Source organism: Bos indicus, chromosome 13 (genome assembly GCF_029378745.1).
Source record: "Bos indicus isolate NIAB-ARS_2022 breed Sahiwal x Tharparkar chromosome 13, NIAB-ARS_B.indTharparkar_mat_pri_1.0, whole genome shotgun sequence".
NCBI classification, from domain to species: domain Eukaryota; kingdom Metazoa; phylum Chordata; class Mammalia; order Artiodactyla; family Bovidae; genus Bos; species Bos indicus.
The window spans coordinates 29824470-29838582 of record NC_091772.1 but is presented as its reverse complement, the minus strand read 5'-3'; the positions used below and the strand labels follow the sequence as shown (position 1 = coordinate 29838582).

General features: G+C 45.4%; 1 protein-coding gene across 3 annotated transcripts in view; it reads left to right on the top strand.

Annotated features, from left to right (window-relative positions):
- Positions 1-13782, top strand: part of FAM171A1 (family with sequence similarity 171 member A1) — a 131287-nt gene extending 117505 nt beyond the window's left edge. For all 3 annotated transcript variants that reach the window (XM_070800871.1, XM_070800870.1, XM_070800872.1), the window contains 3 exons: positions 7130-7246; positions 10603-10717; positions 11411-13782. In XM_070800871.1, coding sequence (XP_070656972.1) covers positions 7130-7246; positions 10603-10717; positions 11411-13118 — 1940 coding nt within the window. In that variant the 3' untranslated portion in view covers positions 13119-13782. The remainder of the gene's footprint in view (positions 1-7129; positions 7247-10602; positions 10718-11410) is intronic.
- The last annotated feature ends 331 nt before the right edge of the window (positions 13783-14113 follow it).

Genomic DNA, 14113 nt, shown 5'->3' with positions numbered 1-14113 from the left:
AGGCATACACTTTGTCTAGCCCTCCCTGCCAGAAGCTTTACAGTTTCCCATTACTGCCGTCTCCTAAAATTTGTTTCAGTAAGCCTTGTGATCACTCAGCTAAAGTTTAAAGGAGAAAAAAAAAAATCAGTTGCTTGGATCAAATTTATTTTTAAGAATCTATTCCTCAAAATATGCCCTAAAAATACCCAGGGAACATGTTATAGCTGAATACAGATGCCCTTCTTGTTTTAATTTCTAATTATTCATTATACCTGTGATTTTATGCTTTGAACAGAAGGTCGTTGGTTATAGTGAGTTACCGTTAATTTTATTCTTCTTTAAACCGGTCCAAAATGTACTTGCCTGAAGCTACAGGAATCCAACCATCTGTATATGACTTTCACTCTTCAGTTCCATTGCTCTCAACTAGCATGGTTAGATAATTTACCACCAGGTAAACAAATACTTTGCAGTGTAATTGACAAGGAATGTATCCTCCTCACAGAGTTCATGGAAAAATAATTCTAAGAAAGGGAACATACTATTCAAAGGCATAGACTTTAATTTGGAAAAAAAGAAGGCTGCTCCACAGTGTCATAAAAATAGGCAGTGTCGCTATTTCTGCCGTACCGATGAATGTGACTTAAGGGCTGGTGGACTTTTCTGGTTTTTCTGGATGATCTCATCCCACTAAGGTTTTGTTAAAGGATGTGATAAAACAGACTCAGACTTTGACACTTCTAATTGTACAGCTGGTAGGAAAATGCAGTAGAGGTTATGGCTTAAGATAATGCAGATGGAAATCCTGGGAAGTAAGTTTGTTCTGGTTTCTAGAGAGATGCAACATACTTGGAAGCGGGGGGTGGGGGAGTGGGGGCGAGAAGCGGGCTATGATTATCAGTAGTAATAGTAATAAGCACTCACTCTGGACCTGAGCAGTATATCTCTCTTAGGAAGTCTGCCCTCAAACATGTGAATGCCCACGATATCCATTATTCACCGGAAGTCACCACAGCCTAAGTGAGGAGATGGTCATCGGCCAAAGCCAACAGCTGAAGGGCAGGACAGAAGAGGTTCCTACCATCCAAGTTCATGCATGTGTCATGCATGTATGTGTTCTCACCTCTTGCCATGAATGTTTCCAGATAGTTCATGGTGAACAGTTAAGTTGTAGGAATAGAAGCATTCTATTTCACAGTGAACATTCACCTTTAAATTGATAAAACTTTTTTGAGATGTATTTTCTGCATGGCTGTGACATTTCTTCGCATCCCAGCTTATAGGCCTAGTCAAAATCACTGCAGCCTCTTTCACAAAAAAAAAAAAAAAAAGCATCAATTAGAATATGTTAGGGGAATTCCCCGGCAGTCCAGTAGTTAAGAGTGTACCTTCCAGTGCAGGGGGTGTGTGTCCAATCCCTGGTCTTGAAGTTAAGATCTCACATGCTTCACGGCCAAAAAACCAAAACATAAAACAATATTATAACAAATTCAATACAGACTTAAAAAAAAAAAAAAAGAATACATTAGCTGTGCATGTTGGTAGAATCCTCAACTACAAGTGCTTAAGTGATGAAGCGTTTATTGTTTATGTGACAAAGGAATTGTGAAGCAGCCACCAGAGACTACCTGTCCCTAGCCGGACCCTCCTCAAGCGGCAGAGCTGGAATTCACACTAGGTGTTATCTTAGGAAAGGCAAATTGTCCATGCTGTCAGTTGGTCCTTGATCGTGCTGGACTTTCATCTGCCCAGTGTCCCAAGGTGTGACATGGTCACAAGTCCCATTGTAAGAGTCTTTCTCTGTATATTGGCTGAGGTGCAGGCTGCCAGCTGCAATGTGTCATCTATTACAAGGGCAGGTTGTTCACTTACAGTTTCCTTTTCAAAACCAATAGTGCTCCTCCTAACAGTCTTTTCTGCTTGTTACCAAATGCTGAGATGAGCTTCTGCAGCAGATAAAATAGAGGCGTCCAGGCAGAATAAGTGGGCCAGTCAGGAAAAGCAAGGAAAATCAGAACCCTGTCAGTCATATTCTAATGAGACATTATGTTTGGAGCTCTTTTTTCACATTTTAGAGTTCTTTTCCCTTTGAATCGCTATTTGTTTAAAATTTGAACTCTTCTTTATATTTTGCAAATAAAGGCTGGTTTCATTCCTGCTTGGTAACCAAGCAAGAAAGTGGCACCCCTGGTGATTGCTAAGAGATCCCATCAGACCTTATAAGCTAAATGCAAGGGGTATCTTTCTGAGCCTGTCAATTACTGTGTGTAATCAGCATTGTGGTTCAGTGCAGCTTCCAAGTAAAGACCTCATGGTGCTTATACCCACAAACCTTGCCAGCTGTATAGGTAACTAAAGTCTTTCTCCTTGAAAGGATCTCTGAATCTTTCCCTTGTATGAGGTTTCACTCTAGAGAATTCAGACGAAAACTGATCTGCGAGTGTGTGTTGAAGAAACCAAGTAGTAAACTTGGATTCACAGTATCTCAGTTCCACGTCTGGGTTCATCCGTCACGTGGCTACCTGTGGACTTTATTCTAGATGCAGTCTTCATGTAGCAGGTTATCTGGTTCCCTGGTGGGGATATGGGAGTTGGTGGCGGTGAGAGAGAAGAGCTGGTAAAAGCCCATAGGAAGGGCAGGGGAAGGAAGGGGAGGGAGGAAGTGGGAGAAGGAAGAAAAACACAGCCAGGGTTGAAACTGTTTAGTATTAGAGCAAACAACTTTGTTCCTCCGTAGGGACCTAAGGGCATCAATATTTAAGGACCAGCATCAGTTGATCATAACAATAACCCTGAATTACCATGAAAAAATCAAAATTATATTCTACTTTATGAGGCAGGAGTAAATGACACTTTTTAGAATTATAGAAAACTGCCTTTTCAAACTTTGGCAAATCTGACCCAAGTTCTATGAAAGAATAACTCCCAAACCATGTTTGGGAGATGTCCCGGGGGTTGTAGAGTGGGGGAGTTCTCGCCATCTGTTTGCAGAGAAGCTTGTCTTTTATCTGTTTATCTGTTTTATATACTAATTTCTTAATTGTCTTAATACAAAGATTCAATTAAAGAGAAAGAGTTCAAATGCTTTAAAAACAATTTGGAAGCTGATGATCTAGAAATTTTAGTACCGTGGGATTTCATTCCTCCGGTGATGCCAGAGAACGGCTCTCCCACCTTCACACACATGCAGCCTCCGTAGTTGGCACAGCACAGCGCTCCGTCAGCACAGAGACACAAGTAGCCACCAGCTCGCCTGCTCCTGACACCCACTGCACAGTCAGCCACCCTCCCTGGGCAATGGCCACATGCATGAAGGTGGCATGCATGGATCGTCCCCTGATCTGTCTGAGCAGCGCTGAGGTGCCCACAGGAACGGAAAGTCCTCACTCTTTGTACCCTGGCTGCAGGTCCAGCAGTCACATAACCCACTCAACAAAAGAGACTCTGCAGAGGTTGGTCTGTCCTGCCTCCATTCCAGGCACCGGCTTCCCATTCACGAGTACAAAAATCTCTTATGTGTGCAGTTCCTCAGGTGGGAAAACACCCTCATCCCACACCCTCAGGATTTCAGTGATGAGAAGCATATGTTTCTGGTACACAATTCATTAATTCTTGTGTTCCCTGCAGCCAGTTTCCTTCCGCAAAACACAGAAAGCTTGGAAATAGTTTTTGCCAATAACAGCATGATTGTTGAATCCTAAAATGGAGTCACCCTCTATTCACTGAACACGTGTACATTTTACGGAAAACTTAGTCCGAAATAAATGCTTCTTTCCCAGCTGGCTTTGTTCCCTCTGGTCAGAAAGAGAAGAATCCCAAGCTTAACTGCACTCCTGTAAGGAGATCTCTCCTGCCAACCACACCCAGCTTTTCACAGAAGGTCATCTGATATTATTTGGCAGGGGAGGAGGTTGCACGTCTGGCTTTCACACTCAAATACCACCGTGTTCCCACGCTGGGAATATTTCTGGGTGCTGAGAAGACAGAAGAAATAGGTTGATGGGACCTGGAAGGCCCCTACATGCAAGAGGGACTTAGGATAAACAGGATGTGACTTGAATCTTGAAGGATGGGTAAGCTTTTGGAAGAGAGGGAAACCATATGAGGTTGAAACAGTGGAGGGCAAAATCCTGGACTCGGGTAAAAGTGTCTGTTGGGAGGACCAACCTGGGAAGAACTAAGCGGGTGGAGAAGTGAGGGAGGGGCAGGCGGTCGGAACAGCTCTGACCTCACCTTTGTGCCTCCAAGGATGGGTCCTGGTGGCTTTTCATCGCTAACGGCACCGGGACCCCTGCGCCAGCCCTCCCCGGGCTCCCTCCCTCTTGTCCCTGGCATCACGCATCAAGCTTGCCCGGTACACTCTGCACCCCTCTGTGCTTCTGTTCCCTCCTCTTTCTCTCTGCTTGCCCCCACCCTCCACCCCCACGTGAAGTCCTGCCTGTTCGCCAGAGCCCACCTCATCCCCAGGGGGCATCCCTTCCTCACTGTGCTCCCAAAGCAGCTGGTGTTCTGCCTTCCTAGCTTTTCTGGCTCCCACCAGCATCATAGGCTCCAGTGCCTGTATGGTATGTGTGTGTGTGTGGGTGTGTGGGTGTGTGGGTGTGTCCACTCACTAGCCTTGTTCCTAGTGTAACTGGGAGACATTTTAAAAGTCCATTTCTGGGAAAAAAAAAAAAAAGGGTCCATTCCCAAGACTTCTTGGTGGTCCAGTGGTTAAGACTCCACTCTCCTAATGCAGGGTCCCGAGGTTCGATCCCTGGTCAGGGAACTGGATCCCTTATGCCACAACTAAGACCTGGCTCAGCCAAATAAATGTGAAAAATAAAGTCCATTTCCAGTTGATGCGGCTGTGTTGCGCTGTAGAAAGCCAGGGCAACATAGCCATACAGGTAGGTGGCTTTCCCCTGAGTGATCAACAGGAATTAGGACTCTGAGCCCCCATCTCTTTTCCTCTGGGTCCCTTTAGCCTAACCTCGTATCCGCTCCACTTGACGAGCAGTGACTCAAGAATCTAATCTGAGGGAAACTGCAAACCAAAGAATGCAGGCCGCTTCCTGGCTGATAGGAGATCCTGGCGGGGCTGCTCCTGTGGGAGAGCGTGTGGGAGTGGGGTGGGGTGTGTAAGTCATGAGCTAAACAGCGCGGGTTCCCCAGGGGAAAACCGGAAGCAGTGGCAAACAATCCCTTCTCTGCCTTCAGGCAGACTTTCTGACTCAACACAGAACCGCTTTAGCTGCATGTGTCACGTGCCCTGGTTTCCATTTCCTCAGCAGCTCCTGGAGTGAGTGTGTGAAGCTCAGAGTGGCTGGACCATCTCTGGCTTGATGCTCTTCAGCCAATGTATCCTCATACTTCATAGAGCTTCCAGCTTATTTTCTCGTCTAACTTGAAATCCTCCGGAGCCATGGTTCAGCCAGTTGCATGGGGAGGTCGGACAATACAAAGCACCCACTGATGCCTGGCCTCCCCCATCTTCCTTCTTTGTTCAACTCCTGTCTTTGAGGAAGAGGAGGAAGAAGGGTGAGGAGGGAAGAGGAGAAGGGGGGAAGAGGATGAGGAGGGGAAGAGGAGGAGGAGGGGAAAAGGAGGAGGAGAAAGGGAAGAGGAGGAGGAGGAAAGCTGGGGGGAGGAAGGAGGAGTAACATGGGGAGAGGGAGGGAGGGGAAGGGATGGGAGGCATGCTGGGGCACCTTTCCACCCAATACATTTGAATGTTGCTATGGCAACTGATAGGCCCTAGAAGCCCTGCCAAGTATTGTTTTTTTTTCCCCTCGGAGGGGAAGGAAATCCACTCTCGCCACCTTGTGTGTGCATGCTAAGTTGCTTCAGTTGTATCAGAGTCTTCACAACCCTATGGCCTGTAGCCCACCAGGCTCTTCTGTCCATGGGATTCTCCAGGCAAGAACACTGGAGTGGGTTGCCATGCTCTCCTCCAGGGGATCTTCCCAACCCAGGGATGGAACTCGAGTCTCTTATGTCTCCTGCATTGGAGACACTAGCACCATCTGGGAATCCCAGTGGTGTGTATATACCTAGGAAAGGCAGGGATTTGGAGACTGGAAGTTGGAATATTTGGTGCATAGCTGATAAATTTAGGCCTGGAGGGGACAGGAATCCACACATGGCCATTTCAGGGGGTGGGTGATTAATCATAGGAGGAGCTCTGTGTAAGTGACCCATATGTCTGGGCTGGTGGGTCCAGTGGGTGTGCGTGGGCTGGTGGGGGCCCTAGCCAGCACTCTCCCTGGGAACCTTACAAAGTGAAAATGTTGCAAATGCTGGCAAGTTCAGTCGGGAATGCAGCAGGGCAGAGTAGAGGAAATAGCACCAACCTTGAGGACAGACAGACCTACTCTGCCCCTGCTTTGCTCTCTACCCCTGGGACAGCTCAGAAGAATTCCATGTCTCACCAGTCTCCAGTGTCTAAAAGGGGAAAACGAGTCCTCTTCTGTAGAGTCGTTGTGAAACTACTGATAACATGTATAAAGCATGTCGATGTGACGAGCCAGCACACAGTAGGTGCTCACTAGTGTGAAATACTCTTTAAAGTATTAACTGAAAGGCAGCACGGACCTGGACTCACTCGGTGTCTCTCAACATCAGAGCCAACTGGAAGCTTCATAAACTACTCACCTAAGCCAGGCTTCTGGGTTAGAATTGGCAAAGATGGGACCAAAGAGTCTCTCTCTATATATATTTTTAAACTTCCTGAAGCAACTCTGATCGCACCAGTCTGCAATTCCAAATAGAAAATCCGTTTACTTGCTTGAGGATAAGGAATATAAACAGGACTGGAGTTTCCCCTCCCACCTACCCTTTCTATGCTGCCTTTATTCTGCTTCTAAATTCCAAAGGCTTCTGGAGGAGATGGGCCATGGTGACAGACGAGTAAACTCCAAAGGCTTCTGCTAAAATTATCTGTGTTTGGAAGCAGGGACGTGTGATACAGTGGCTGAGAGTAATGTAATCAGGAAGGCCAGGAAAAACGCTTTCCTGAAAGCTAGACGCAGTTGCTCCACAAGAGTTGGACCGTTTGGCTCTCTGATGGGTTCTAAATGGGAAACTTAAGGCGATTTGTACCATGTGCTTAAGCCTTAACTAGGAGTTCCACGTACATCTGGCTGAAGTCTTTTTCCACATCCCACAGGAACGTGGCTGAAGAGCGGTCTTGGCCTCGTGCACCAGGAAGGCAGTCAGCTGACGTGGACATACATCGCCCCTCAGCTGGGGTACTGGGTGGCTGCCATGTCTCCTCCCAACCCAGGTAACAGAGTCCCCAACACCTGAAGGCAACCAGTTTTTTTTGACGGTTCAGGCTACCTGTGCTTTTGAAAGTGACTTCAGCAGAGAGATCGCATCTTTTTAAAACATGGTTGAACGTGTGAAAAATCAAATGATGAGAAGAAGGTATTTGGTGGGGGTGGGGGAGTTCTGGTTGGCACTGCCCCATCCAGGGTAAGAATAATGCAAAGAAAATAGTCCTGTCTCGAATCTGTTCTGCTCACACAGCTGCCATAGGGAATTCTTAATCTAAAGCCCACAGAAGTGGTTCAGACCTCCTCCCTAATTCCTGAAACAGCTGTGGCCTGGTAGAAGAGAGGACGTAGGAAAAGGCGCTCATTAGAGGGAGCAGCAGCAAGTCACTGTGGAAGGCTTCCTGGGGCAAAAATCTCAACTGGGCATTTCTGAAAGGTTTAAAAGCAAACCTGTTGTTTTATGTCTAAAAGAATATTCCTCCACTCAGGATAGATGAATTAATTCATATTTTCCCCTAAAATTTAATTTCACCAATATTTTCACCGAAAGTGTAAATTTATTTTTAAACCTAACCACCCTGATTTATCCCTATGAGTATTCTAGAATTGTTTTTTTTTTTTCAAAATAGTTACCTTAGGAGAAGTCTTTCCAGTGCTGGCTTCCATTACTCACAATGCCTTGCCTTTAGACTCTGTCTCCTTTGGACTGCTGTCCTTAGTGAAACTCTTCATGGGTGGCCAGTCTTCATGCTCAGAGTTTCCAAGGGTTCCTTTGTTGATTTTTCTTAGACATATCTAAAATGCACCGATCGCCAAGATTGGTGAATAAAGTAAGTAGTTGCGCTAGGTCAAAATGCTGGGGATTTCCCTGGTGGTGCAGTGGTGAAGACTTCACCTTCCAATGCAGGAGTGCACATTTGACCCCTGGTCAGGGAGCTAAGAGCCCCCATTCCTCAGGGCCAAAAAGCCAAAACATAGATTGTAATATTGTAAAAAATTCAATATCAACATTAAAAATGGTCGGCCTCAAAAAATAAAATAAAAATAAATTTTAAATCTTTATTTAAAAAGATGTGCTATGATTAAAAGCTGACCCTTGTCAATTAACCAGGAAGGCAGTTCCAAAATGGAAGTACAAAATATTTTATCAATGGAATTATCACTGGAATGAACACTTAGGACTCCCAAAGTAACTGATTTGAGAGAGGCCAACCCGAGATGGGTGTTGAAAAATCTGTTGCCTTTACTTTATAGTCCCACCCTGAGAAAACGTACACTTCACATCTAGGTTTTAAGAGAATGCGTTTCCCTTTACTGTATTGTTCTTGTAGCCATGTGGGCATGAAGTGAGTACATAAATGTCCCAGTCTCCAAATTTGAAGTGTCTAGAATATGATTATGAGTAAAGAAAGAAAGTCCTTAAAAACCAAAGCCTGTGCATCAGAGTTAAATTTTATTTTAGATCTATTTCCAAGAACCCTGATGATGTGTTATGCGACAGATTAATAGCTACTTCTGTAAAGAAGAGAGAGAACTAGATACTAGATGTAGGTTGACCCAAGCTTGCTGAGGAGCAACGAAGGAAGAGACAAAAAGCCATAAAAACATATATAGTATAAACCCTGGTGGCATTTAATGTAGAAATACATATACTGGTAATCTCACAGTATATGTATTTATCATCACTTTTATTAAAACAAATCACAGCAATGCTGTGCTTTCACGAACCCGAAACCAACAAGAAAATAATTAGAGTTTTCTCTTTCATTCTCTGTTTAAGAAGGAAATGAGGGAAATCTTTATAAAGATTTCCATTTAGCAGAAGATATTTGGTTGGCCAAAAAGTTCATTCAGGTTTTCCCATACCATCTTAGGGAAAACCCTAAAGGAACTTTTTGGCCAACTCAATAAAATAATAACATTTTGGGTACTTTAAAGGACTGAACTTCCATTATTTGGAAATTATTTTTTTGTGTATCTCAGATTTCTTGGTGACCCCTGCCAAGGTATTACCTGTGTTTGTGGGGTTGCTCTGTGTTAAAAAAAAAAAAAATTGTTTCTCTGAACAATTAAGGCTGTAAACAGTTAAGGCCATTGTGGTCAGTAATTTTTCCAACTTTTTTAAATATTCACTTTCACCCCATTGAAATGATTAATAATTGGGAAAGGATGATGTTGTCTTTTGAACGTAAGTAATGTCACTATTTTCAAAAATCAACAAGTCTCCTTGGGTTTATCTAGCTTAAGAGACTTATCTCCTAAAGATTAGAAAGAAATGTATCCCTTAAAATATCAAAAATCAATGAATAAGTGGGTCTTTATGGTGTTTAATAATCATAACAATGCTCCTGTGATGTTATATGTAATAACTATTCCTTCCTTCCCATCTTTTGGAGCACTGTCAGCATACTTAGACACCAGTAAGTGCCCAAACATTGTAATTTGGGGGAGATTTTCATTATTGCTGTCAATCCCTTGTTAGCAATGTTAAGACAGATTCTTACTGCTATTGAACATAAGGAGTAAGTTAAAGTACCTCTTGGGATTCTTCCCAAGGTAAATTAAAGAGAAAATAGGTTTAATTCTGATCACCTTGTCTGTAAGTTCTGGAGAGGTCTGTGGCCACATCAGGTTAGCCATTTTGAAAAGATACTAGAAAGATGTTATTTTTTTTAATAGGAGGCATTTTAGAAACACATGATGTCCCTGTAATAGGCTGTAGATTTTTTTAAGTCATAGTAAATTTATTTCATACACTTCAACTTATTTGTTAAGGCCAAGGGCTCAGTACATAGTAATCATTGCCCAGGTAAAATATCATGTTTTGATTTGTTTTTTCCTTCTGCAGTGTCATAAAATCCCCAGGTCTTCATGCCATGTCTCTGAGTGGATGAGTCCCACTCATGATATGATGATCATATATCTAGTTTTCTTATATTCAAAGGTCATGTATTTAGAATGATGAACATGGTACTAAATGCAGCTCTCTTCTTGACTAAGGAGGGACCGTGGATGCTACATACAGAATTTGAGTATTCACAGTGCTCTGGTGATGGTTTGGGAAATCCCTTTCCATTGAGGGGAATTTGGGTGATGCTGCAGGCACAACATCTAAAGGATGTTTGCATCTGGCCCCCGTTCCACACTTCAGCCAATAAGAATAAGAAAAAAGGGACTTCCCTGGTGGGCCAGTGGTTAAGACTTCACACTCTCATTGCCGAGGGCCCATGGTCAATCCCTAGGTTGGGGAACTAAGATCCCACATGACACATGGCCAAAAACAAAGAAGAATAAGAAAAACATTATGCTCTCTTTTTAGTGGAAGGTGTTCACAAATCTAAAATGCCCTTTTCTGACCTTCCAGGTCCGGTTGTCACACAGGACATCACCACGTATCACACAGTCTTTCTTTTGGCCATCTTGGGAGGAATGGCTTTCATTCTTTTGGTTTTGCTGTGTCTCCTTTTATATTATTGCAGGTAAAGTTTTATCATTGGGGCTTTTTTTTAACTTGCAATTTCTTGCACAAATATTGATATCGAGGTCCTTTTCTGAGTTGAGGTACTTTATTTCTCATAACAATGTATCCAAGGGTCTTCCCTGGCGGTCCAGTGGGTCAGACTCTGAGTATCCAATACAGGTAGCACAGGTTCGATCCCTGTTCAAGGATCTAAGATCCCATATTGCCACATAGTGCAGCCAATAAATAAATATTTAAAAAAATTTTGTTGGGCAAGAACTGAATATCTGTCATATAAGTTGCAAACAAAGTGGGATATTACACTGTGAGTAATGTCTTTTTTAGAGGAGTCATAAAAAAATAAGCTCAACAGTTGTCACAGTTCCTTCAGAATAGTCCTAAGTGGTAATCAAGAGATGATATTCTCAAGGACAGAGCCAAACTTTTCTTACTGTGATGCCTCATCTGATTGACTTGCGAGAATATTTATTGTTGACTCTGCTTTTGAATGAATAATGTGGATGCACTTGGGGTACAGTCTGCAGATTTCAGCCCTCAGCATCAAAACAAGGCTGAGGGTATAGGGTGAGAAGGCTTCTGGCTGCTGATTAGTGTTGTCTTGTTTCTTCCTGTGGGAACTGAGAATTAGGTTTAGGCTAGAACCCTCACTGTTCTGAGATATTAATCTTGGGGTTTGTATCTTTGATCACAGGCGGAAGTGCTTGAAACCCCGCCAGCACCATAGAAAACTGCAACTTCCCGCCACCCTGGAGAGTTCCAAAAGGGATCAGTCTACTTCCATGTCACACATCAACCTGTTGTTTTCTCGTCGGGAATCAGAATTCCCCGGTCCACTCTCTGTCACCAGCCAGGGCCGCCCCCCGGATGCCCCAGGCTCAAAGGAGCTGATGAGTGGAGTCCATTTAGAGATGATGTCTTCCAACGGAGAGGTGGACATGCACACACCCATGCTGAAGCTCTCCTACAGCACCTCCCAGGAGTTCAGCTCCCGGGAGGAACTCCTGTCTCATAAGGAAGAGGACAAAAGCCAAATCTCCTTTGACAACCTGACACCGAGTGGGACGTTGGGAAAAGACTACCATAAGTCGGTGGAGATCTTCCCCTTAAAGGCTAGGAAACCTATGGAAAGGGAAGGCTACGAGTCCCCTGGCAACAGTGATTACAGAAGGAGTTACAACGCCATGCTCTCGCAGCCTTTATTCGAAAAACAGGACAGAGAGAGTCAGGCCTCCGTGACCCACATTTCCACAGGAAGTAAGCTCACCATTCAGGAACACATGTACCCCGCGCCTTCATCTCCGGAGAAAGACCAGCTGCTGGAGCGCAGACCTACTGAATGTATGATGTCGCGATCCGTGGACCACCTGGAAAGACCTACCTCTTTCCCGCGACCCGGCCAGCTGATCTGCTGTAGTTCCGTGGACCAGGTCAACGACAGCGTTTACAGGAAAGTATTACCCGCCTTGGTCATCCCGGCTCATTACATGAAACTCCCAGGGGACCATTCGTACGTGGGCCAGCCCCTGGTCGTCCCAGCCGACCCGCAGCTGGAGATCGAAAGGCTGCAGGCCGAGCTATCCAGCCCGCATGCAGGGATCTTCCCACACCCCTCCGCGCAGATCCAAGCGCAGCCCCTCTCTTGCCAGGCCATCTCGCAGCAGCACCTGCAGGACACGGGCGCCCGGGAGTGGACCCCGCAGAGCGCATCCATGTCGGAGTCGCTCTCCATCCCAGCATCTCTGAACGACGCGGCCTTGGCTCAGATGAACAGCGAGGTCCAGCTCCTGACAGAAAAGGCGCTGCTGGAACTCGGGGGTGGGAAGCCCCTTCCCCACCCCCGGGCCTGGTTCGTCTCCCTGGACGGCCGGTCCAACGCGCACGTCAGACATTCCTACATTGATCTCCAAAGAGCAGGGAGGAACGGAAGCAATGATGCCAGTTTGGATTCTGGCGTGGATATGAATGAACCAAAATCCGCCCGGAAGGGAAGAGGAGAGCCCTCGACTCTGCCGCAGAGCCACCCACCCGTCCAGGAACATCCGCAGAAGGAGTCGAGGGCCGCGGACAGCTCGGCCTACACGCAGCTCGTGTACCTGGAGGACATGGACCAGAGCGGCAGCGAAGGCGGCACCACGGCCGGGACACCAGAGGACAGTGCTCTGCGGTGCCTGCTGGACGGCTCCAGCCGGAGGAGCGGCGGCCAGCTGCCCAGCCTGCAGGAGGAGACGACGAAGCGAATTTCGGACGTTGCCCCTGAGCCAGCGGCCAGTCCCGACCAGAGGAGATCCGCTCCACAGGATGAGGAAGACGACGAGGATGATGACGACCAGGGCGAAGACAAGAAGAGCCCGTGGCAGAAACGGGAGGAGAGACCCTTGATGGCATTCAACATCAAATGAGCGGTCCAGAGCCACCCAACCCGGGACCAGATCCAGTTGCCAAAAATTCTTTCTTAAGGAAGCGCTTACCTGTGTGTGGAGGAAGTCGAGCTACGTCTGCCGTGGGCAGTGGACTTTTTTCTGCAGTTACCCTGTTCACTGTCTAAGTGTTAGAGAGGAAGTCAAGTTCTTACTCAGAAGAAAGGATGATGATACAGGATGCCTCGCCTCCAGGAAGAGGGCTGAACGTAGTGTCTGTCTGAATGTCAGTGTCGTTCCCCGGACTTGATGTGTCCACCCTGGAGGACACTGAAAAACCACACGTGATGTCCTGATGTCACTAGGTTCTGATGATAACCTCAGTTCTCCTCCAGATTCTGGGAACAGAAGAAACTCTTTTTGCATTGCTTGAATCCATTTTATCATGATAATGCTCCTGTGAAATTATTATTGAGAAATTAGCTTGGCACTTAGTGTCTGGAGGTATGCATTATCTCAAAGGAAAACTATGCATCGCTGCTTCGTGGTCTTACTTTGCTTGGGTTTTTGCTTTGGTTAGATTTCGTGTCTGATTTGCTTTTTACAGATACACACACACACACACACACACACACAATTAGGTTGTAAGGATTTAATTCCTTCCTTGTCACCTGTTCTGCTTCTCGGTGGTTTATTTCGATATCACCTTTCAGGAACTTCTGAGTGTCACCTCTTAACATCCAAGCCTTTTAATGAAATAGTACTGAAGTTTTTAATCAGCTGCCAGTCCTTCAATTCTGGTCCCATTAACTCCAAGTGCCTTTTTTACAGTGACGACAGACAGTCCCTTACTTTGCTTTTTTTGTTTGTTTTTCTTAACTTCTTTGATTGAACTGCCTGGATTTTATAAAGTTATTAAACGATCCCCTTTTCTTTCAACTGCATGCTGCCAAGTGCCCATTTGTGCTCAGAATTCTCATTTCAGCTCAGTGTACTCTCTCGTCCTCACGTGTGACGTGGATTCTGTTTAGCTAAGC